The sequence below is a fragment of the Ambystoma mexicanum genome, chromosome 6p, assembly GCF_040938575.1.
Source record: "Ambystoma mexicanum isolate Mex_15411 chromosome 6p, UKY_AmexF1_1, whole genome shotgun sequence".
In the NCBI taxonomy this organism is placed as follows: domain Eukaryota; kingdom Metazoa; phylum Chordata; class Amphibia; order Caudata; family Ambystomatidae; genus Ambystoma; species Ambystoma mexicanum.
The window spans coordinates 1217816985-1217843678 of NC_090935.1; the positions used below are offsets into that span (position 1 = coordinate 1217816985).

At 44.4% G+C, this 26694-nt stretch overlaps 1 protein-coding gene across 1 annotated transcript in view; it reads left to right on the forward strand.

Moving 5' to 3' along the window:
* FRMD3 (FERM domain containing 3) overlaps positions 1–26694 on the forward strand; it is a 924195-nt gene that overhangs the window by 454987 nt on the left and 442514 nt on the right. Inside the window, exon 2 of the mRNA XM_069625881.1 lies at positions 10167–10271. Coding sequence (XP_069481982.1) covers positions 10167–10271 — 105 coding nt within the window. The remainder of the gene's footprint in view (positions 1–10166; positions 10272–26694) is intronic.

Genomic DNA, 26694 nt, shown 5'->3' on the forward strand with positions numbered 1-26694 from the left:
GACAATGGACAATGATGTACTCACACCAAGTTGGCAATTACCAGAGACATGCAGGGCAGACAGGAGAGATGGTGGAGTTAGACTAGTCAGGAGGGAAGCACCAGTCCACAAAAGGATCCCACCATCATGGATTCTTCTAGGGCTCCCATACGTCATGGGTCCCCTTCTTATTTTCTGTAGACAAAGCACTCTGCGGCTGACATCACCAAGCAGAAGACTGAAGACAGCAGCGTAGGACTCCAGAAGAAGGATTTCAACTGAAACCTTGTACAAGCTGCCCCAAAGTCCCCTTTCATAGATAAAGACTACCAAGAAAGGGGCAATCCCTTTTCCTTTACCATCCCACCGGAACATGTGTGGTGATGTGCTGTCTGGCCAAGGCCTGATGCAAGCTGAGACTACTGGTACCCAGGAATCTGCTCACTGGGGGTTGCAGCCCCTGCAAGTGCTCTTTGCTGGGAAGTGCAGAACAAGGATCCGCCTTACCACTGGAGACCTGCACAGTTCCCCAGCAACCGGAAGTCAAGATCCGGCTCTGGGCACTGTTTGCCTCCTGTGATCTGCGTTTCAGCCTGCCTGGTGGCTTTGAGTCGCTTTTTGAGCTGCCGAAAGTATCCACAGCTGCCTTTGACAATCCCCTGTTTTTGATCTGTCTTAATCCATCTCAACACTGACTCAACCCACTGAAAGAAATCGCCTCAACCCGCTCAAAGCAGACTGAACCTGCTGCAAGCAATTGTCTCAAACTGTCTCGATGCTCACTCTACCTGTTGGCAGCAATCGTCTCGACCTGTCTCAATGCCAACTTGACCGGCTGGAAGCAATTGACTCGACCCATCCGGACGCTCTCGAGACTCAAGAACAAGACTCAAGGTATTTGAAGTGGTTCTGTCCTCCTAATCTGCCTTGAAGGACCTTTGTGATATTTAAGACCCCACACATTGGCTTTTTAAAGAAGTTTTTCATTAAACTTGATTTTGCTGCAGAAATGATTGCCTCAGCATCCTGTCTTGATACACACAGAACCCCCTTTCTTTACAAAGTCAGTATATTAGGTGCCTTCCATTACAGGGGTGGTTTATAGGGTATTTGATTAATGTGTTTGTATATTTAGTTTAAGTTTTTAGAACCTTGGTTGGACATTCTTTGATTTTGGTCTCACTTGATTGGATCTCACAGCACAGAACCGCCTTGATGCCAGCTTGGGTACCTTAGATGCCATCCAAGCTGCTGCAAGGGAGCTGCCAGAGTCATCTTCAACTCTGACCTGCTCCGAGTTTAGCTCGACACTGATGCCCAAGCTCTTCCATTTTGACATCTGATCCCGCTTAATATTCTAGCATCCCCGACTTGACACTGCGGTCGCAAGCTCGCAGCAGGCTCCAAGCTGTTGCCTCTGCAGTACCATAATGCTGTGTTGAGCCAGCCAATCCCGGTCACCAACGAAGGCCTTTCCCGGCTTCACCACACCAGTCTAACAGCACTGCCGGTCCAACACTGCCTGCTGTCCCCAGAATCTGTGACCTAAGTTGTCGCCGCAGTCTAACAGCACTGCATCAATGGACCTGGTGCCCCCGCTTCACGACCTGACACTCTCCCGGTGCCGAAAGTGCCCAGACTTCTGATTCAACGCAGAAAAGACTAGCTCTGTGTTGTTCAGCCCCAAAGACAAGAATATAATGTATTTAAAGAGGCCATGTACACCTTAGATGGCTTTAGTGAGTTTCTAAGACCCCTTATTTTCCCTTTAAAGTCATTGGCTAATAATTTTGATATTTTCCGCTCAAATCAATTCCCTGCACCCGTCTTCACCCACACTGTCATCTTTGCTCCCAAAGTTTACATTCTCTGTGTTCCCTTCACAAGGGTGGGTTTTTAATGTTTTTAATTAGTTTTGGCATTGTTACCTTTTCTTGCAATTTTTTGAAGTTTGGGTACCAATGTTGTATTGTTTGTGTTGCAACTGCATTGTTGTGGCGGTTTCATGTTTATGATGGAGATCACTGCTGTTTTCTTTAGTAGGTAGTAGTCTGGCGCTGAGTATGCGTCTCGGGTGCTTCTCATCCCTGTACCAATGCAAAGCAATAGCCATTTCGTCGGTCCATTGGCATTGTAATACTTTTCTTAAAGAACTATATATGCAACGTTTGATGTTTTGCAATGCTGCACTTAGTGCTGGCAGTCACCACAAGCTTTTATCAGGAACATGACCACAGTTGGCAATATAGTTCTTGTTGAAAGCAGAATGCAAAGTCTGCTCCGAAATAAATCTTAAAACTGAAAGCAGTATTTTTTCCAAACATTTAAAACGCAATAGAGAATCCCAGCCTTGCCCACAGTTTGTTACATTTACATGCTTGGAAATGGATGGGGAGGGAATTGTTTATTGTATGAAATTAGGAAAGAGGGCGGGGAATACACATGAAACGGCTAAGCATTTTACTTATATTTTTTACACAAATCGTATTTTGGGTAGTAAACTTATGCAAGAAACGGCAACTGACTGTTGTTTAAAAAAATATGTGCTGGTTAAATCCTGTCCATCCTCTATCCGATAAAGCAACCTATATTATGCTATGCCCTTTATAGTCCTTGGACATATTCTGCATTTTCTGTAATTTAACAATGCCCAAACATAGGCTTTAGTTTCCATGGAAACGGAAGCATGGCCTGCACCATCACTTTTCCATCCCAAGCATGGAATAGAGGCTTCGAGTACACCTTCATCCTGTTTCCATGGCAACAGAAGCGTGTAATTGTGAATGTATATGCTCATGTTTGGCAGTTTATTCACATAAAGAAAATTACACATATGCCAAGGGATAACCCGGTAATTGGAGCCGTGTCATTTGTTAAGGAACTTTTTGATTGTCAATCGACTGGAGGCCGGACATCTTTCCACCAATTCCGCAAGAGTGACAACCGTCAGCTTCAAAACGATCAAAAACACGCACAAAAACTGAATAAAACTGATGAGCAAGGACTGCAAACATCAACACGCGAGGACGCCGGCGCGCGCTGGTCGCAGGGAGCGGCGGGTGGAAATCCTTCCGCCTCCGCCGAGTCAAATCTAATTGGCCGTTTAATCACCAGCCACATCGATAACATAAAAAAGGAAGCGAGCGCGGAATCGATGCAAAGCGTGGCCGAGTGTCAGGCGCGCTTATCCAGGCGGGATGGCGGCTCTGCCCTGCGGGAGGTCGTAGATGGAAACTGATGAATTCAGGCGGGAGCACGCGCTGACAGCATCCATCACGGAAACTTGAATAATCACATTTTAAGATACTATCAAGCGTTGGGGCTTTGTCACTTACAGGGGTGAGGGGGTGGATATCCCTACGCAGGCGGGAGAAAATAACCGTTTCCACACAGAAAGCTGAACAGCCAGGGGCTTCCCAATGTGGGCAGATTAAATGCATGCTCTGTATATATGTACATTGTAGCAGGCGACATATATATTCAGAGCCGTAGCCAGTGGTGTTTTCAAATCTGACAAGAAACACTGGGCAAGCAATGAAGTAGTCAAACATACGACATGCTTGCAATGAGCACAAGCGGGACTCAGTATACAGTGTTATGGTGCCCTGACAGCCCGGGCAGGCCGCATCACTCAACAGATATGCCCGGTTCTCTGCTGACTCCAGGGCAGTGCACAATGCTGGACTAAGTCATATGTGACACAAAGCCAATTTTCTGGGGCTAAAGATATGCTTTAAGCTAATTGGCGTGTCCACCATTCTTTGCCCATGCGCCTCTTGACAATTGCCTTTGTCTCAAAAATAAACTAGTCTTTACAAGACATGAATGGACTATGTGAGATTTCTACTTGCGATTTGAATCTACCAATGAAGGTTTGCACAGGAGGTGCTTACAATCTCCTTGATCACCAATCAAGGAACCTGCAAATCTCGTACTCTGGCTCTTTGTGCAAGAGGGGACACTTTTGGCAACAGGACCACACACGCTACTCTAAACTACAGATAAATAATTAACCTTGTAAACAAGGGTGGCACCCACTTTCCAGTGTTTTTTTAATGTTATTTTCCAAACCTTTTTAAACCCACCACATTTTGCTGGTGCTTGGTTCATATGCCCCAGTGCTCCAACAGTAATGCTGTCAGACGCCATGTGTCTGATTCTGGAAAAGCAAGGTCGCGGATCCGGGCTGGTGGTGCTGGACGGTCCAAAGGTGTAGGCCGGGGGAATCGAGAGCAGGTCTGTTTGTTACATGATTGCTTGGGCCTGCTGGAAGCTCGTGGAGAAGAGAGATGGGAGGAGAGTCACTCCGTGGATGGTGGAAGAGAGTTATGGAATGGGAGTTTACACTGGCTTTACGGAAGTTGGAAACTCGTCAGGGCCCAGTGACTTTGCATGGAAAACTGTTCCTTTATATAAGAAGAGTAAAAGACAGACTGAGGATTGAAACATGTCTCCTTCGCCTAGGGCTGTTGGTGGCAGCCCTGGGATTGCTGTGTCTTTTAGATATTTGGTCTTGGAGCATGAGGAGGTGGTGTCTGTTAATAGTGATGTGGTGCCATGCATGGGGGGAACCATGGGGAAGTTGTGAATAATTAAGGTCCTAGTGTTCAATTTGCTATGCTGGATGATGGATATGTCAGTACCTCTAAAGAAAGGGATCATTTGGTTATTGTGGTGAGGGAAGAGGAGTACCAGACTTTGGGGAATGTGTGCCCAATTGAAATAGCAGAATCTGTTCAAGTGATGTTTAAATCTCCATGGTACATACGAAAGATAGGAGGGAGTAAGCGTTTGATGTGCTGCAAAACTATTGGGCAAAAAGAAATGGTAATGCATTTTTGAAAGGTGGCAGATATTCATGTGGTTTATACTGTTCCAACAGTGAGTGTAAAATGAGGTAAGTGGATGCTGGATGGTGTGCCGGCCAGTGGAAGTCTGGAGACCTTAATGGTGGAACTTAAGCATGGTATAGTGGCAGAAGTGAAGAGATTGGGTTGAAGGACTGATGAGGGTTTAGTGCAGTCTACTGTGCTGTTGGTTACTTTTACATCTACGGTGATACCGCTGTATCTGCATATTGGTTATGAAAGATTTTGTACGGTTAAGTATGTGCCATCCACCATTGAGGTGTTTAAGTGTGTCAGAGGTCTGGCCATGTAGCAAGTGTCTGTTGAGGCACGCAACACTGTACTAAATGTGCAGGTACCTATGATGTCAAAGAATGTTTAGACGAAAAAACCTATCTGCAGGAATTGTTGTGGGGATGACTGTGATATGTGTATAAAGTGTCCTGTGTATCTGCGAGAGGACCAGGCCAATCACTAAGAATGACTGTGAATGTGCCTTAAGCTACTGTGGTTGTACAGATGCAGGTGAAAGGTCATCCGCATTGTGGTTAAGATCAACGAGGGTCGTTGAGATTTGCCTACACCAGGTGTTTCTGAAGTTCAGACAATTCTGAAACAGCTGGATGAGAACATTTCGGTGCTGACAAAGAAGATGTTTTTACTTTTTATGAATGAGGTCATTAATTGTTCCTCTCAAACACAGCAAAACTGAAAAGATGTTGATTATAGTTAAGGCAGCTGATCAATTGTTGGACATTGTTGGATTTACAAGAGACTACTCAAATGAGATCTTGAGTAGGGGCAAGGTGTGATTTGAACTGAGGTAACTATATTGTGGACTTGCATGCATATGGTGGATCATCCAATCGGATGGAAACACACCCGTACCGCCTATTACGGTTTGAACCAAACAGAAGAAGAAGGCTGTCAGACTGTACTGCACTGATGAACCCTAATAAGACTGTCTTCGGTTGAAGAAGCTGTGTATTAAATAGAATTGCAGCGTAAGATAAAGACAATTTTGAGGCACTGAAGGCTTTCAATTGGGATGATTTGCATACCCGCAATGCTTTGATCATTTTACTTTGAAATGGAGCTGAACTTCCAGTGATGGCTACTTGGTGGTCCTCTGGCATGTTGACTTGACTGAAGTGGCTCACTCTACTTTCAGTTTCACTTCTTTGTTTAATATGGTAACGAGAAGGAGACATCTATTTGAAGTAATTGGTAAAGGAGATATAGGAAATTAATCTTGGGCCTTGGGCCTGGGCAAACAAGGCAGACTTTCGTAAGTGAAGTTGCAACGTTCTGCTTTGCTCATGCACTCTTTGGTATTCCACTACCCCAGGAAAACATGCTGCACTCTGAGTTGATGAGGAGTGCTCTGAATGAGGGTTCTCGTTGAGTATAAATGCGAAAAGAATGTGCTGTAAAATGCTGTGTTCTGCTCCAGTGTTTTCAAACATTTCTCTGCGGAGGTGTGCTTCTATCTTTCTGCCCCTTTTGCTGGTGGGGTTTGCTTGCTGCACTTGCTTGATGTAATAGGGTGGGCAGATTTGGCAACATTTCCCAGGGCTGCATTTGCTACCCAGTCCAGCCCGGAGAGGCTACCTTTGCTCATTATGATATGCTGGATAAAGGAGCAATGCCACTGCCATAAACTGGAGGTTGGGTCCTGAGCAGTGCCACAAGGCACATCTCTACTGCTCTTTGGAAAATGATGTGTGTTGATGACGTTTGAGATGATGCCTGAACATGTGTTTGAGGAAGTGGGTCACTATTGGGTGATGGGGGAGCCAAGAGCATTGCCTGTCTGTGTCACTCCGACAAAGCGATAAATAGGAAAGGGCCTACTCGGTCTAGGGGCCCTTTTAAGAAGGATTTTCACAAAGAAATCTTAAAGGAACATCTTCCAAGGTATGAACGCTTTATGGAAGGGCTATTGTAGCTGTCAGTAAGTGAGTAAGAAAATGGGAGCCGAATGCCTTTATACATGTCCCAAGTCAATACAGGAGTTATAACATGCCTCTGCTCCCGTATCCCTCCCCTGACCTGCCTCAATGAGGGCCATATCGCAAAACAAGAGGGGTGATGGCTGTAAGGTATTGAATGCATTATAACCATGGGCACAGCTCTGGGCAACCCTCCAGACCATCGTTCTTCGCCTGCCACGCCATTATAAAAGGGGAAAGACCATATGCAAATCAGGCTTGGTCCCACCCCAAAAGGGGCAGTTCAGCCTGAGCTGCTTGGTCACATCCCTTTTGCACAAGACCACACGCATCCCCAGACAATGAGGGCCTTATGTCTACAGCCTAAAGTCAAACAAGGGCTTTGCAGGAACAACGTACTCATCTTTTGTTAACAGGGCCAAATTCATGGGCTGTGCTTTATTCAAAGCTGATGTGCATGCTACAGCGTGGTGCCCAGAGGCAGCCTCTGTAATCCAATAGGGCCTTCCCAGGTTATTTTAAAATATGACCTTTCATTCAGGAAAAAAGCATGATACCATATACATATTATAACATTATACAAAATGTACAGGTAATAAAGGATGTCAACTAGAACAAGCTGCAGTCGTTCTTAAAACCATTGCAGACTATGATTAGAAAATAATATTCAGGGCGATATTGCGCCCACATTCTGCTCATGCAAATGCAGTGGAGAATTTGTTCCCCTGAGCGCTCGATCAAGGGCATGTTTCTAAGTGGCCACTGGTCGCCGTCTAAGCCGGCGACTTGGAGCTTATTGATAAGTGGGTGCCCGCAAAGCGAGCCAGCTGTGTATTGTGCCCAAACTGGGAAAAGAAAGGCATTCGCTGGTGGTCTCAGGGCGCTTGCGGAATTTCACAGTGCCACTGCAATTCCTTTGTCAACTGGGTCATGGGGTGTCCACATGGATGTAAGGGTGTCCTCAGATCATCAGATACAAATGAATGGGTCAGTGGGACCAGCATACCCCCTAATGGCTCATTCCCAAATCACAGAAGTTTAAATACCACACTTGAATAGTTGTAATACTTCTTTTTATGATTTGTAGCATATATACACACTTATTAGCTAATGTATAATGCAGAACACCAGATTATACAGATAAAGCAATATAGATTGCCAGACAAACAGTAGCAAGTTAAGTTTCTTGCCCATAGGTACATGTAATCCACATGACAAAACAATCTACTGTCGATACACAAACACGACAGTAGTCAAATCAGATAAACAGTTACAGTGGATACAGAAAATGAACAACAAATATATACAGTGAAACCATTTGTGACACTATAATTCAAAAGTTATTGTCTACACCAAGGTGTTCGGCTTTTTGTAGTGGCTATGTTCTAGCCATGCTCTTGTGGGGGCCTTCGTCAGGACAGGGAAGACTGTGGTGTCTAGGGTTTCGGAGAATGCTTGTGGGCGGGTATTGGAGCCACAGGCGGGAAAGTATTGGTCCAAAGACCTGAAATGTCTCTTGGCGTGAAGGTTACTGGACGCCCTATTCAAGGGAGAGTGAGTGCACCGCGGGATCGAATGCACTTGAGATGCTGCTGCTGAAGCGGGGCCTGGTGTGTGTAGCCTGTGATTGGATCGTACTGGTCGAATTGCAATACTTTGGTACCGTGCCTGGAGCGGGCATGGGCTTGGCGCAGCGGCAGATGCTCAGCTAGTGTCCTGCAGTGTGTAGACACAGGAACTGGCACTGTGTGCAGGCAAATCAGGTCGTGGGCGTAGCCGCCAACATACTAGCGATGCAGACCTCAGGACACAAGCTATATTCCCATGAAAGAGACTATAACTAAAGAAGTGATTTTTATATCGATGCACGCTAAAGTAAGCTGGAGCCTACTATGAATCTTCAGAAAAAGCACCCTAACTAATCCAGTGTTGCAGTATGACATACTAAAACTGAAGACGGGTCCTGCTAGCACTACCCTAGCAATGTGGAACAAGTATTGTACTGAGATCCTGGAATCGTATGCAGGGGTGGACTGGCCTTTAGGGAACTCTGGAGATTTCCCGGTGGGCCTCTGCACCCTGGGCCTCTTTTCTGTGGTATTTCCAAATTTTCTCATAGGAAAAGCATTGGGCTTGCTGAAAATGTGTCATATAGGGCCACTTTGAACTTTATTTCCAGGGCCTCTTTTGGTCCCCAGTACTTATTTCCAGGGCCTCTTTCAGTCCCCAGTAATTATTTCCAGGGCCTCTTTTAGTTCCCAGTCCAGCCCTGATCGTATGACATCAAGCCTTTGATGCTGCTGGAAAATCCACTTCTTGTCAAAAGAAAAAGTGTGGATTATGGATTGGCATCTACCATGCGAACAAAGATGCAAGAGTAAAAGGATGGTTGATGTACCAGGTGAGGCTAGAGCTTATGGAAATCCCCAAGCTTACCTGACCCAATTTACAGATTCCACAGCCAGAACCACATACATGAGGTTTAGACTGAATCTAATGGCCACCAAAAAATGTCAAAATTTACATAATCCAAACATAGAGCTATCTTGTCGCTTCTGTAAATCTTGCACAGAGACGCTGAAACATCTAACTCTTTTTTGCCCGATACTACGCACGCCAAGAACTCGGACATTTGGTCCGGTATTTGTGAAACTGCAAACACTGAGTGCCGCAGAATGGTGGGAATGGATGTTTGAAGGATCCAATCGTACACTCATCTTCGCCTTAATATTATTCCTGGATGATTTAAACAAACGTTTGAAGGAAAGTGAAACTGACAAGCAAACATCTCCTATTGTAGGTGGAAGATAAGGACCGCTTGAAACGGGCTTCAGGTTATACCTATTACGCACTAATGCGAGCTTGAACACAGTAAGATGGATCAGTCTCAGGAAAAGGTGCTTTCTTTCTTGAGTTGGAGGAGTGCTAGCATTGCGAAAAGGTTGTTCTATGCTCTCAACAGGTGCTTCTTATGTTTTTTCTTTTTTAAAGGTTTATATAATACATTTAAAAAAAAGTGATTTACAGCCCCTCAGTCACAGGGATATCAGTCGTAATTATTGTCCAGTGCCTTTTTAATGAACCATGCTCACAACTACATCTTTCTTTCTTTAAACATCAGTACACACGTATCCTTCTATGCTAAACATATACGTGAGCTCATTCGTATCAAGTATTCCTGGCAATCAAACAAATGTGAGCATTGTAAATTGATTTAATCTGGTTATGTTTCATAGTTTGTCCACGGGATGCTTGAAAGTTAACATTACAGTGAATATAAATAGCCTGCTGTGAGCAGCTTGTTGTTGCTTTATGTCTGGCGGAAGAGCAGGCAGCTGTGAACTATGTCACCTTGCCTTAATTAACCATTGACATGTTTCTTTTTCAGAGGGAAACAAAAGGTCAGTTTCTCCTGGACCACATCTGTAACCACTATAGCCTGCTGGAAAAGGACTACTTCGGTATTCGTTACGTGGACCCAGAGAAGCAGAGGGTGAGAACCTGAACCATAATCAATTTCCCTTGAGTAACTTTGTATTGATCTGTTCTGCTTAAGAAGGGTGGCACTGGCAAGGTGAACTATGTGTCCTTCAAATGAACTCATGAATAATTGCCTTTAGTCTTGGAGAAGCATACCATGATGCGTGCTTCCAAGAGAGCCGTAACAAGATGTGCCATCAAAGAGTAGAGGAAACAGTGTTGTTGCTCCTACATGGATTGAAAGTGGGATGCTTATATTGGGTGTGAATTGACATAGCTGCATATCTTTCTTCATAACTGCAGTTTTATCTGTCTGTGTGGAGTCCCTCAGTATTTTTTCCTTTTCCTGATGTACCCATATTATTCCGCACTCGCAGTGTAGTTAGGGCTAGGTGATATATCGAGTTTTGGAGATATACCGATATATTTTCAAAATTGATATGGGATGAGACAATATCGTTAACAATAAGATATATACATTATTACATATACTATAATTTTTAATTTATTCTCAAACAGGAAGAGGAACCCTGTAGTTGGCGGCTTACAACTGAGCATTTGACCCACATAAACAATATCAAGATATATATTGTATATCGCCATTCAGCCCAAAAATATTGAGATGTGACTTTTGGTTCATATTGCCCAGGCCTAAGGGGAGTACCCCATTCCTTGGCACAAGGTGTGGTGTCCCAGGCTTTGTTTATGTGTTAACCATGTTGTTTTATAGCTGTAGCTTTTCATAGCATATAGCTGTAAGTTATCAGCTTCAAATATTGTGTGAGTCTTTTCTCTATGCCCATGGCTGGGATATTTGCCTCACTGATGCAGATAGACATAGTGGAACTCTGAAACATAGGCATACCCTCTGTCCTATCCACTGTTGCCATATCATCTGACCATGAGCCAGGGTTAATTGTGAAAACTTTAATGGTTAGTGTAGAGAGGCAGATGTACATGTCATCTATAGAGCCCGCACCCTCACCTCTGTCATAGTGGAAGAACAGCAAGAGAACACTGTGCATGACACCAGGTATCATCCCAATACCGCATCATAGATCTGAGAGACGTTATGGGCTCAGACAACTGTATTGAATGTACCCTCAAACTGTAGTGATTGAAGGAAGTCTGCAGACCCCGCTGAACATAGAAGAGCTATATGTGAAGTCTGAGAAGTGTAAAGTGATGTCATGAAGAAAAGACCCGATGGCGCACTGTAACAATATGTGAAAGAATGAAGACATGACTGAAGTGACAAAGTGAACATATATGCGAATGCGAAGAAATCATATACAGTGAGAAGGCACGTGAGAAGAGATGGAGTAGATGTATATATGAAGAAACGCAAGGTAGATGAGACATATAGAAGCTTGATGCAGTAGAAAATATAACAGAGGTAAAACAGCCATGATGAGAAAATGGACGTTGACTCTCTACAGTAGTAAGCGAGAAACCTGAAGGAGAGAGACCAAGGCTGCAGAGCTGACAAGCACCGGAATACAAATTTGTGCAAGAAGAAAGAATATTTATTTGGCTTAGGGTCAAGGAGGCCACAGCAAGAGGCAACTGTAAGGCACGAAAGGAGTCGAAGAGGATAAGCCATGTATGCAGGACATATTTCTCTTATATTAAGTAAAGGAGTGAACATCTGCAAGTGCCAATTATTGTCTAATTAAAGACATGGAAAGTACATTCAAGACGGAGCAACCAAGACTCCAGAAACTGAGGAGAGTAATAGTACTTAATATAATTGAATCAAATAGCACTAAATAGAAGGGCAGAATGGACAAATTCATGGTCTCCTCACACATGGTGCGAGACCAGAAAACAAGGCCTATTCATAAAGCTCCAGATGAAGATAGCAATGTACCTTCACTCCCTTTAAGGTTCTGAGGAAGAGAACAGTCAGCAGGGTCAACTACAAAGAAGAAGCTTTTGCTTAGGGCCTAACTGTTGAGAGATGGTAGGCTAATTGGCCAAGTGGGCAGTTGTCTGACTTTGTTCTCTGCACCTAGGTTTCGTTTTGCTTACGTGCTGCTAATGAGCAGAACGTCCATGGTTGAAAGAGAGTCCCAACCAATCACGAGGGCCCATGCAATGATGAACCATACTTTGTTGCAAAAGACAATCTGCTGCTGTTATCTGTATTATACGTAATAAGAGGTAGTTTAAGGCGTGCCTAACAGATAAGGAGCAGCCAATAAGGTTACTAACACCAAAATGAACTATAGGTATATATGCTCCCCTAACCAATCACTCCGACCAATAGATTTTTACTGTTTGCCTCGTAGGATGACATCATAGCTGATGTACATAGAGGTATAAAGCCTTTTGTGTAATTGAAATGCTTTGAGAGTGTGTGAGCTACAATCTGTTTGTTTGCCAGGTTTCCCTACTTTATTGAATTGATAATAAAGTAGTTGTTTTCCATATTCTCCGAGTCTGTCTGGTTATTTTGGCCTGAGATCAGTTATTGTGGTGCAAAACAAGGGGGGGGGGTCTGGGAATCTCTTTACCAGCACGAACACAGCCCAACGACCTGTTCTTGGGTGAGTAACCCCTGGGAGAGACTCTACCAAGTCTTTAGCTCACTGTCCCTTTCACAGAGAAGAAATTTCCCTGCATATCAGTCTTTGTCCTGCCCAGGGGCAGTCCAGCACCGAAATACTAGGCAATTCTCCACTGAACAAGAGTACCAACAGCAACCCATATACGTGTTTCAGCCTTGTTGGGCATCATCAGTGAGGTGAAGCTGCGCCTCTCTAAGAACAGTGAGCAAGGGTTCCACGTCTGGATTGCCCTTTTAACTTAGGGTAAGACCAAAAGTTAATTTATGCAAAACAAGGGGGGGTCTGGGAATCTCTCTACCAGTACGAACACAGCCCAACAACCTGTTCTTGGGTGAGTAACCCCTGGGAGAGACTCTACCAAGTCTTTAGCTCACTGTCCCTTTCACAGAGAAGACATTTCACTGCATATCAGTCTTTGACCTGCCCAGGACAAAGACTGATATGTGGGGATATTTCTTCTCTGTGAAAAGAACAGTGAGCTAAAGACTTGGTTGAGACTCTCCCAGGGGCCACCCACCCAAGAACAAGTCAATGGGCTGTGTATGTGCTGGTAGAGAGTTTCCCATACTCCCCCCCCTTGTTTTGCATACCAAGTAACTTTGGGTCTCACCCTAAGTTACCAGGGGACTCCAGATGTGGACCCCTTGCTCACTGCTCTTAGAGAGACACAGCTTCACCTCACTGATGATGCCCAACTAGGCTGAAACACGTGTATGGGGTTGCTGTGGTACTCTTGTTCAGAGGAGAATTACCTAGCATTTCGGTACTGGACTGCCCCTGGGCAGGACAAAGACTGATATGTGGGGATATTTCTTCTCTGTGAAAGGGACAGTGAGCTAAAGACTTGGTTGAGACTCTCCCAGGGGCCATCCACCCAAGAATAAGTCAATGGGCTGTGTTTGTGCTGGTAGAGCGGTTCCCAGACCCCCCTTGTTTTGCATACCAAGTAACTTTGGGTCTCACCCTAAGTTACCAAGGGACCCAAGACGTGGACCCCTGCTCACTGCTCTTAGAGAGACACAGCTTCACCTCACTGATGATGCCCAACTAGGCTGAAACACGTGTATGGGGTTGCTGTGGTACTCTTGTTCAGAGGACAATTGCCTAGCATTTCGGTGCTGGACTGCCCCTGGGCAGGACAAAGACTGATATGTGGGGATATTTCTTCTCTGTGAAAAGAACAGTGAGCTAAAGACTTGGTTGAGACTCTCCCAGGGGCCATCCACCCAAGAACAAGTCAATGGGATGTGTTCGTGCTGGTAGAGAGTTTCCCAGACCCCCCCCCCCTTATTTTGCAGTTGTTGTGGTGGTCCCAACTGGCACTTGGTACGCTCCAGGTGCTACTGCACATTAGATGGTTGCAGGCCTAGTTAATGCCTCATAGATGGAATGTTTCCCATACTTACTGGCCAAATTCTTTGACTCAACTATGTAGCAGAGAAGCCTGTTGGCAAATCGGGCTGCTATCAGATGTCCCTTGATCATTTTATTTGTACCCCAAAAAGGAAAGATTAGTCGAAAGGCCAACTGGTAAGGACATTTTCTTCCTTCTGAAACCTCTTTGTTCAGAGTCAAGGGGCCTCATTACGACTTTGGAGGCAGCCATGCCCTTAATAAGGGCATGGCTGCCTCCAAAATCGGGTCCGGGTTCCCTGAATGGGGAATTACCGGGCCATTCTGAGTTTGGAGGGCCCGGTAATTCCTCCTTTAGGGAACCCGGGCCCGGATCTTCCCCATTCCCATTTGAGCCCCCATAGGGCTCAATGGGAATGGGTGCGGGAGCTAATAACGGGCCGATTACGACCGGCCCGTTGTTAGCTCCCTGGTCCCCTCGCGGGACCCGCTCTGGACGTCTGGTAAAACCAGACGTCCACATCGTGTCCCGCGAGGGAACCTCGTAATAGTGCGGAATGCGTTTAACGGTGCCGGCACCATTACCGGCGCCGTTAAACGCATTCCGCACAGGTCATAATGAGGCCCAAGGAACGTGATTGCAGGTAAGCTCAATCCTTTTGGTCACTGTCCCTTTTTTCATTGTAACCTCTAAGGGTTCTGGGATACAGAAAACTATTAGCCTCCTCGATGGTCACTGCATTGAGAGGGCAGTGTTGGTATTTCCTAGGCCCATAGAAGATTGTGCAGAAGACCTTTCATAGTGTAACCTGGTTTCTTTTTTTTAGGAGATTAAGTGCTTACCTGTTTTTAAGCATAGAAGATACCTGAGCACCAGACCAACGCAAATCTTTTATCAAGTCCCTATGATGGTTATATATGCTTTAGTGTGCTCTAATCTGTCCAAGTTGAGCAGACAGAAACTCTCAAAGAGATGCAACGAGTTCAGGCACCCCCACCCCTGGATAACAGATCTGATAATTTGGCAAATATATCTCTGCATACTTACAAATTACTGCAATAACAAAAACACTGATTGCACTAAAGAACCAGTCACACAGGTGCACCAATCTGAACTAATGATAAGACCGTCTCTTAGATTGATTACATTTTTCACTTCGACTTATTCAATCTGTTTTTATTTTTGGGTAATGATCACATGGGCGAGTGAGTGAGCGTGCCTTTTTGAACGCCGATTTTAAGCCAACCGTCTGTCCTATGCATGTTAATCATGCAAAGAACCGAATAAGGTGGACAGAGGCTGGTATGGCTGCCCTATTGGAATTACTTGAAAAGACTTTGAGCTCAACCAATAACTATATACATGATTCTGGTAATTGGATCCCCCCAAACTCGTTCACACAGTCAATACAACGGTTCATATCATCTAAGCCCTCTACTATAGCATTTACGACGCACAGGCATAAGTCTGCAGCCTATGATTATTGAGCAGGCTTAAATGCTTGCTTCACCAGGAGATGCGTAACTTGGCTTCTAGAACAGACCTAACGGAACATAATATAAATATTATAAAAACACGATCCAGCAACACTATAAGAACTGATAGTACTTAGGATGGATGCTACTTCTTTGAGATGGCAAAGCATGCTAGGGATTATGCAGAATTAAAACGGAACTAAATTCTGGTCGCTAGTATCGGGTAACTTGAACAGACAAAACACGATCCAATGTAACCAGATTTCGGAATCAGTTTGGGTATCCTATTTCCATGATCTATGCAATGCCAGGCCATTGGAGAATCCGTTTCTAGGGATTAACATTGGGTTAAGAACATCCTCTATAGACTGGAAAGGCTTCTTTAATGAGGAGGAACCTGTGAGCATCATAAAGAAGCAGAAATGTTCAAGTGTTTGCGGCCCAGATGCCCTACCTAATTTGGTGCTGAAAGTGACCCGGACTTCTGGGGCAGAGCTTTAAATCTTTTATTGACCTGTATCATCAGTAGCCTTCAATTAGCACCGAGGCGCGTGCTGCAGCCCATCAGCTTGCTCGGATCACGGGCTGAATGGCACAAGCAAAGCCTGTGTTCCAAGCAACCTGGACGCTGCAAGCACATGTGCCTCCATTTTCTCCACATGTGCCCTTCCCTCTGGTCCCCACTCCTTGCCGCCCACTACACCCAATACCACTTACCTGATTTCTCTGGCAGAGGTGCCCCCGTTGCTGCCACATTCCAGGCCACCATGGAAATGGAAGAGAGGGTCCTCATGGAGCCTCACTTTCCATTTCCATAGTGACCATCTTAGGTGAGTAGTCATTTGACTGAACAGGACACGTCTAGTGCTCATCTTTTTCATTCAAACAAATACATTTCTATCAGCACCCCTGATTTATAACCCGGGGTGTTAACAGCAATAATACCCTCGCCAGCGAACCAGATCGGTGGTAACGGCACCGGGGCCCATTGTTAAGGCCCCTATGATAGTACAAATACCTGGTCCAACTACTTAATAGTCCTTAGCTTCAAAAAGGGTTTGAGGACGTGTTACCTTAAAATTACCCCTTCTCTGCAATTTGGACACTACACGCAATATCTTCAACTCCTTTGTGCTAAAGGATCTAGAAAAATGGATACGGGATTATAATATTCTGCCAATCTATCAGATGGGATTTTGAACAGTTATGTAAACTACCTATTATTGAATATTCTGAATCATAAGGCACTGACTAGAAAAGATGATTCGATCTATGTAGCTCCATTAGATCTTAGTGTGATTTCAATGGCGTTGGTCATGCTGGATTATGGCAAAAACCTGTGACGTGTGAGATACCCTCAGGTCTGTTAAAGATGCAAATTTTGTATGTACTCCAACATCACTATACAGGTCAAATTAAATATGAATGGTGATATTATAAAGCCCATTCAAGCGTTAAAATACCGATGGGTGGCTTGCCCCCTGCTTAGTTAATTTATATTTAGGGATCTGCGTGAATTTTCCATCACGGAAAAGTCAGCGACGGAAAAGTTTGCATGAGAAATGTACGAACCACAAAAGGTTTGTACATTTCCCATGCGAACATACATTTAAAACCCCTACAAACCCACACCCCCACCCACACCCACAACACACCCTCACCCACACCCCCAACACACCCCAACCCACAGCCCCAACATAACCCCACCCTACTTACCTTTGAGACACGCTGAGTCCCTGCAGCACCCGTTCCCTTTCACTTCCGTGATCAGGAACTGGCGCTGCAGGGTGCTTTTCTTTTTTCTTCTTTTTTTTCTGGGCAGCTACAGCGGTTTCCCCCGCAACCCCTGCTCACTATATTGTAAAGTATAGTGAGCGGGTGTTGCGGGGGACACCACCGCAGCCCCCATTTTTTTTTCTGTTTCTCGGGTGTGCTGTGGGGGGTGTCCCCCGCAACACCCCGTTTACTACACTGTATAGCAACCCCGCAGACCCCGGCTTTTAAAAGAAATGTTGTTCTTTTTTTTCATTTGGCGGGGGCTGAAGGGGTGTCCCCCGCAACTGCCGCTCACTTTAGTGAGCGGGGTTTTGTGGAGGACACACCTCCAGCCCCAAGTCCAACCCCTACGAAACACCTAAACACATACCATGAAAGGTTTGAACTTTTGGTAGTTAGAACTTTTCGTGGTGTGTGTTTTAGGTCTTTTGGTGGAATCAGACTTTTATAGTCGGTAATTTCGTAACATGCCATATTTAGCCGATTTTAATATTACTATGAATAATTCCCAAATTATCCAACTAAAGTTGGCCCTTTTAGAAATCAGGGCATCTTATGCAGAAGAATTAATTACAGTAGACCGTACACAGATCAGATTACTGAGAAATCGTTACCGGATGTGGGAGTTTTCCATGGCTAAAAGCTTGACTATAAATGCATTAAAATCATACATTATGCAATTTACTAAACATAGACATAGCATTAATTGCCTCAACTGGCGAGTAAATGGCCACCAGTTATTGTCTTCTTGGGATTTAACATAAACACTTCTCTGGTGTCCACTCACTTTTACAAAGTAAAAAAAAGAATAGAATACTCCTTCTGATATTGAAATTTTAAAATAAAACTTTGCATAAAGCAAGGAGTTTACACATCTGCCCCATTAGCTCAAATATGCTTTCAGAAGCTCATGCCAGCTCTTCTTTATTCAGTCAATATATATTACCTCCTTTACGTCACAAATCTAAAAGATAAATGGGAAGGGCTTATCTGACGTTCCTTTTTATCACTTCCAAAGTGTTTGCCAATACATGTCTTTAGGTCTGAATATTCTGCAGGCACAAAATTACACCTGATTGCCCAGTTACGAGATAATTCGATCACGGGTAAGAGCAATTGTGACGGTTGGATGCACCAATATGATCTTGATCCTTTCAAATTAAAAGCTCTCGACTTTCACCTTGGGAAATAGAAAGCCTTATGCGGTAATTGCTCCAACAACTATGACTACCTTAATGGTGAGCCTGCTCTGAAAGAATACGTAAACTTCTTCCCTGCTCCCTCTGAGATGTCACATTACCTAAAACAGATTTCCCATTCGACCCTGTTTAAGGCTTTTCATGCAAATGGGGTTTAACCTTCTCCTCACTAATGAGGTGTGAGGAACCAGACCGGACTCAGCGATATGGCTTAGGGTTTATAGACTCTGCAAATCTACTCAGACTATTGAAACTCTGAGACATCTATGCATTAATTGCCCTAGCCTGAGCGACCTCAGAATACTGCACTTTCCTCGATTTGTTTATGATGTGACGATGCTCACTACAAATGAATTTTGGGAGCGACTGATGATAGGCAGGCATCTATCATTCATTTTAGCCTTTTGCAGATTTCTAACTGATGTCTTTACTGATTTTACTAAATGATGATGTTTTATGTTTTTCTTATGTTAATTCAGCTGGAAGAGTCCCATTAGATTTGGGACATATGTAATAGCATAGACAACCATAAAATGTGATGGAATGGTCAGCCGCACATGGCTATTCATGGTGATAGGGACTAAATCTATGATTTTCATCCATCAGTGTCGATTGTCTCAGTAATCTGGAAGTCAATGAGATGTTCTGCTTGTTTCGAGGTTCTGCTGCTCCGTGCCAGCATGGAATGCTAGATGTTCTCATCAGTTCCTACATTGCTCATTTTGGTGCTGGATTTGCAGGACCTTTCCTGCACACTACCCATGATTCACAGGTTATTCTACAACCTACCTGGGGTATTTTTTCGTTCTTAACAAAATATTCACTCAGCAGTACTTTCCTTCCACCAGGACTTGTGTTTGTCTTTGGCCCACAGGTTTGACTCAGTGATGGATTTTCCAAAGGGATGCTGTGACCCAGCTATGGGTCACTCCACTTGTATCGATATCTCTGATGGGGCACGAGTCCTCTACTTCAGCACTCTAATCCAAGGAATGGGGAACGAGGTTTGCCCATGTGATGCCAATTAATTGTCCTAAGTGGAAATTCACTTTTGTGGGTGAGGTGATGATCCTTTTCCAGCCAGAAAAAAAGTGACAATGGTCCCAAATATGCCTTTGGGACTGCTTCACAAAAGGCAGCCCAACCTTCCTCTGGGCCATAATGTTATCACTGTCTGGGGGTCACTAGGAGAGCACAGTGAGGCATCTGAGAATGCGTAAGCAGGTATATTGCTTTCAAGGCGCTGTTGCTGAAAGCACTGTCAGGATTCTCTGTAGTTCAGTGGCAATCTGTGTTCCACATAAGCTTTCCTTTTTAGATCAGGATGACAGTGGCATTTCCCCAGAACCAACCAGGAAGGCCTGGTGGCAGTGCAGCCTAGCTTGTTCTGCAAAGTGGGTGGATTGGCCTAGCACAACAGAGGCTCCGGATGTAAGGAAGCAGATACAAATCTGAACTCAGACACGGTAGCGGCTTCTGTGCTCTCTTTCCTCCTATCCCCCTTCATAAAAGATTCCAGCACAAGAAGGTAATGGCTCCATGCAAGGCCAGTTGCAAGGGGGCTTTCTCCTTATGGAGTGCTCAGAGCTCCTCATTGCTAGGGCAGGGAGGGGGCCAGTACTTCATGCAAGAACCATTTCATGGCATGACCCTGACACCCCAGGAAAGCCCCTTGAGAGACTACGTGTTAGGTATTAATCCTGGCGGAGCCTCTGGGTCAACTCTGGTGAGGGGAGTCTGGGGGCAAGAAAGGACTGATGACTGACTGATGAGATAAAAACCCTTCCAGGCTCTGCATCTTGTTTCAATGCCCCCATTTTAAATAGAGTGACTAGAGAATGTGGGTAGACTCAGTGATCATGGCTTTTATGTACCCATATATTTATTTCATTATAGCTCTCCCACAGAGCATCGAATGTGGCTGTTACCAACTGTATCTCTTAGACCTGTCTGCTGTAAATCGCACCCAGAAATCCAAATGTGTCTTGTCCTAATATTCTTTTCCAAACTCCCTTTAGAGATCCGATTGCGGCTGAGTCTGAAGCTCTTCAGCAGTCTGCATGAGCCTCCTACAGAGATCCGTCGGTGGCTCGGTGTTCACTCCGAGCCCTGAGGAACCTCTGCCCCTGAGATAGGAAGTTCCCTCCAAGCGGGAATCTCCTTTGCCTTCTTGTGTGTCCTGATAATGCAGATCTCCCCCAGAAATCGTATGTAGCATTGAGTAGAGCTAGTGATGAGAGGTTGTATATACATATAGTAAGTAGCAAAGCCCTAACATAAGAGAACACCTTTTTGAAAGTAAAGTATTTATTTATTTATTTATTGCTGCTTCATGATCTGGTTTCTTATAAAGCTTTCACAAATGAAGTGTTCTAATAAAACGATAATAAGGAAAATGTCAGGTCACATCCCATCTGCAACTGACTACAAGCAACTCAGAATGTGCCCCTGGCCCATTCCTTATTATTGGGACATGCGCACGTTGCATCCTGTTCCGGGGAGATGTGTGGGGAGTGCAAGAGCTCTGATTGGCCACCATGAGTGCCTTCGTACATATGGAGATTGTGCATGATAGCAGTAGACCCCTCTGCCACATGAGCACAGGGGGGACCTTTCAGGCGAGGGCCCTTACGGGGTGCATTCCCTGACACAGCTGCCATTACCTTCCCGCCCCTGGTGAGGGCAATGTTCTGCCACAGCATACGATTCATTAAGCGCCTCTCTCGGCGCGAGAGGCAAGCCGCGGCTCAAGGGCGTGGGTGGAGCAATGTGTCTGCTGCACACAAGCGCCACTCTCTGGCCTTTCAGGTGCTAGAAAGTGTACACGCGTGCGCCTGCCCTCGAGAACCAAGAACATGCTTTTACATGAGATGGCCACGGTTACTGGCTCACTTCTATAAGTGCAACTGCACATCACGCACTTGTGTGTGGGCATCATGTGTCGCATGCACATATAAAAACATATGCCTTGGACTGGCCTGAGTTGGAGGCCACAAAACTTCAAAAACATGTAAACTACCATCCCATCATTTAGTGTGTTCCCTATTCTGTGCTGCCCACTCGTCACCTTGCAGGACTTTTTGTCAGATCGCTCTGATTGCTCAGACCTCATCTGATGATTGCCCTTCTTCTAATCAGATTCTCCACCTGTGCCACGGTCACCCTCCAAACTGAACCTACGTATTGCTCCTGCTTGACTTTCATTAAAATATGAACAATCATCTAAGATTTCTCCCAAGTCCCCTTTTAGTTTCTATGAACGGATCACACGCACCCTTCCCTTTTATTTACAGTTTGGCTCCTCACTGAAGCCATGAAACAGCACCAGGGTCTTAAGAGAAAATGCACCAGTGGGCAGAGTCTGTGTGTGGGCCATGCAGCAGTGTGACCTGCTTTTCTGTTTTCCTTCCCTTTTTTTTCACTCGAGCCTTTATGAATATTAACAAAGGAGCGGTTCTTTCGCAAAACCTCATTAATTTATAATCAGGCTCGAGACGCACGTGCAGTGTGTGTTGACCTTTTAGGCTGTTCTACACTTACTAAGGAATAAAGGTGCATTTTTTAGATTGAGATGTAGATTTGTTTCCTAGTGTAAATTGCTTCATTTCATTTTATTGTGGGTACATTTGTGTACGCGTGAATGACAAGCTGCAACATTTACTATCACTAATTAGACGGCGATCTGTGCGAGCCATGGCGTGTGTCTTGTGCTTATTTATTTCTAGAGCGGCCACTGCCTTGTTTAACTGCTTCTTGAGCATTTAGGCAGATTCCAGTGGTGGCTGCTCCCTGGTGTCCTGGTATTTCACATGACCCTTGACTTTTGCCTGGAGTGGCCTCAGGTTGCGGGTGATCCTGGTGTCTGCTGGGAGGTTATTTCAGAGGCACGGCGTGACTGCACGTCCCCTCGGGTCTTACGAGCTGCTTTTGGGATCCTAATCATTATAGGCAAGGGAGGAGAGCTCAGGGGCAACGTGCCCGGGCGAGCAAGACGACACTAAGCACCACAGGTTCGATCCCCGGGTCTGCGTTTAGGAAACTCTGGGTATTAAGCGCGTTATAAATGACCTATCATATCATATCATAGCATTGTAATGTAGAATCGTGTTTTTGAAGAATGCAAGATTTGCAGCAAATGTGGGTATGGATAAGAGCTTTCAAAGATGCTTGCCAAGTTGGTATTCAACTAGAGGAGTCGATTGTGAAATGTGTACGTTGAGGATTCACTAGGGACCAGAACCAGAGACCAATGTTGCAAGTACTAGCGACAACAGCGCAGTTCACAAAGCGTAATTGCCTCCACAGCTGAATTTGCGATGGGAAGAGAGCCCGGTAAGCTGTGCCCGATCACGACATAGTGATACAGGCATTTTGTGATGAGTTGCACAGAAAACGAGTGCCCAATTTTTAGACGCATATTTGTAACAATGTGGAAGGCAGTGGGTTACGCCTCCATTAACAGCCAACTTGCGTGTGCAAAATGGATGTTTCTGGAGCGATTCCATGCATGGGCAGTGCACATGAAGGACACACATACCAATGGGGTTAGGCCGTCGTGATTCACTAGGAATGAGAACATCACTAGCTCCTTTCATCCCTGGTCTCATTGTGCCCCCTAGTCCAACCAGGGGCCACATTGCAGAAACTTTGCACCGGTGCAAGTTCAAATTTGCATGGTATATTAGTAGGGCAAAGTTTGCCCTAGCCACAGAAAACATTGGGACCACATTAGAAAAACTTTACACTTTGACCACTGCAATTTTGCATTGGTATTAGCAACAGGGCAACGTTAGCCCTTTTGCAAAAATCTATTCTTTGAATGCATTTTTGCACAAAGGGCGAAGTTTTCCCTAGTGATAATACAGAATGGTATTGGTGCAAACATGCATTGAAAGTATGCTTTCTGCCCTAGGATCATTGTGCTAATTCCATGCAAAAGTGCACTTGCCATGGTGCAAAGGCTTTCTAATAAGGCCCCAAAGTTTTTTGCACTAGGTCTAACTTTGCTCTAGTGCTAGTACCATACAAAACTGCACTTGCACCAGTGCAACGTTTCTGCAATCTGTCCCCTAGTGTAAATCAGATTGGGGAGCCAGCCCAATGTTAAGATACAAATATAACTTTTTGTTAACATTTTTCAATTCTCCCACTGTTAACGCCAAATACTGTGAACAAAAGTTTAAAGGCCCGATTCATGGAATTATTTGCACGGTTGAAACTGACTTTGCACTGCTGAAAAGTAGCTTTGCACTGTTGACACAAACCCTGATTCATGGAACTGTGCAAAGTGTATTTTTGCAGTGCAAAGTTCATTTTGTACTGCAAAATTTACTTTGCGCTGACTTTGCAAATACCCAACATTATCAGATAGATAGTAAATGGGACAGAAGTCAAGTGACTTACAAATGTTTATCAAGCATAGAGAAATTAGTAATTTTCTAAAATATGTGTAATAATAGAAAACAGCTTCAACATTCTTATAAAAATAGGGCACGGGACAAGTAACACAGATCTCACATGCATTCACATCACTCCATGTGTGAACCCAGCACCAATTAACATGCGAGTAAAGAAACATACATACACTAGAACACACATATACAACAGAAAAAATGGCTTGAAGCAAAAAATCGTTGTTTGAATCAGGATTTACATGTCCTTATAGAGAGTACACTTTTTTTTACAAATATTCTCATTTAAATATTGTCAAGTTTTGCATTAGTCCGGTATTTTCGGAAGAAGAAAAGTCATGAATGTATTCAATAGCCATATTTTCCTTGCCAACCTAAGTTTCGGCCACCCGAGCCTATTAGTTGTGACTCGGCCTTCCTCCCGGCGGAAAAAAATAAAACTGCTTCTGCAAAGTGTGATGCGTAAAAAAATGGATCTAGAGCAAAGAAGACAAAACATTGTCTGTACAGTCTTATTGCTTTATTCAATAATTGCACATTAATGGTATCATGTATGTAAATTAACCTGTTCACTTAGTAGTGGCTCCTGGTATAATGGGCAGTTCCACATTGCTGCATGATGTAATGTTTTGTGTTTTGTATGCTTTTTATTTGTTCCTTACTGTTTTTCCTGCCCTAGTCTCCCAAACAGTCAAGGGGTGACATTCTGAAACGACACCCAGTTGTAGTGTTTATATTTTTATATAGAACACTCCGTTGTATAAAAAACGAGGCATACAGAGCTTAAGGGTAAAAACCGAAATTGCTTACCAGAGCATATCTGAGCGGAGTTTAAACCACCTTTGTTGTACATTTCTGGATGTAGAAATGGCCTATCTGTAAGGAGAATGTATGTCTAGTAATACTGTGACAAATCACCTTCCGGGGAACCAGTGGTCCAGGGATGATTATCCGTTTCTAAACCATCAATCAGCCCCACACCTTTAGCACACCAGAAGGGATCCGAACAGATCGGAAACACAAGCAAATTATAAACCTACTTGTCCAATTTTGGTAATGTGGACAGAACGGCAGGCTTATTTCCGAAAGGTCGTGGATCGTTAGTCAGTTGCAACACAGCGAAGATACAGTTATTACCCAATGATAAAAGGGATTACCCAATGATAAAAGGGACTGTCCTGTCAAGTTAGCATACACATTTCTGCTTTATTATCAGGGACGTTGCGAGGGTCTTTTTGTTGTAGCCCCGGATAGAAAGCTCAGGGGCTATAACCAAAAGGCTAGCTAGCCCCAAGTCCCGACAGTCCTGATGCTAGCATAGCCCCAGATCTTTTCCAGACCTAGCAACACCCCTGCTTATTATTATCACAACAGACAGTTCTAGCACTCTATGAAATACAACCCATCCTGCAAAGAAGGAAAATGGATGCACTCTGGCTACTGATAGGAGGACAGTCAGTGTTGTAAATAATCGCAACAGTTCAAGGATACTTGGTTTCAGCACAAAGGGAGAAATGGGTCATAAAATGTCACTAGGGGCCTTCGGAGAAGGACCACGGGGACAGAAACACAATGTACCTTGTGCTGTAGTAGTTCTTCTTGCTCGACAGGGTTGAGTCAGTTTCACTTTGCAGTTTTCTGTGACAGAGTTCAATGCGGCTGCAGGTATCAGGCGACAACCGGTTCGGCGAGCGAGGCTGGGCGGGCATGTATTGTAGCTCCTTGAAGCATCTTATGTGCTAGATGGAATTACAATAATGGTCACAAACCAAATAATCAGACATACTCAAGGAATATGGCAAAGTACTACTTTATTATCAATTTAATAAACCAGGGTCAACTGGCAGACATCGGGCTGATGCTTACAAACACACGCAACAGCTTGATTACATAGAGGTTTTATACCCTAATATGCGTCATCTATGACACTATTCTATCTGGCAAAATACAAAACCTATCAAGGGTAAGTAAGGGTGAAGTGAACATATCTACTTATAGAACGTATAAGGATTAATGCATCATTGGCTACTCCTTATCTGTCGGGCACGTCTTAAAGTACCTCTAAACACATATAGTACTGATTACAATGGACATAACAACAGTGGATTGGTTCCTGCAACATTGTATATTAGTTTGTCCACCCATCCCACTGATTGGTTGGCACACTTTTGCGACCTTTTACTTTTGGCTCTTTATCAGCACGTACGTGAAACGAAAACCTAGGTGGTTGAATCCCGTCAGCCTACTCCCCATTTTCCCAATTAGTCTATCATCTGTCATCGATAGGCCATTGGCCAAAGACTTCTGTTTGTAGTTGACCTTGTGGCTGCTCCCTGTCCTGGAACATTCATGGGAGTGTGAGCACACCATGATCTTAGCTTAAGGTTCTAATTAATAGTCTTTGTTTTCGAGTTCTGTGTCATGTGTAAAGACCACAAATTTGTCCATTTCAGCCTTCCAATTACTGCCATTTGATTTAATTATGTAGGGTGCTGTGGTTCCTCTTGGTCTCTAGAGACTTGCTCACTCAGAGCCTATCCATTTACTCCTTTTCTGCTCTGTGCTTATACTTTTAAAAATAGCATCTTTGCTTTGGGCCACCCTTGACTCATCATCGGCTCTGCGCACTAAAATGTTTTCCTGCGTCTCCT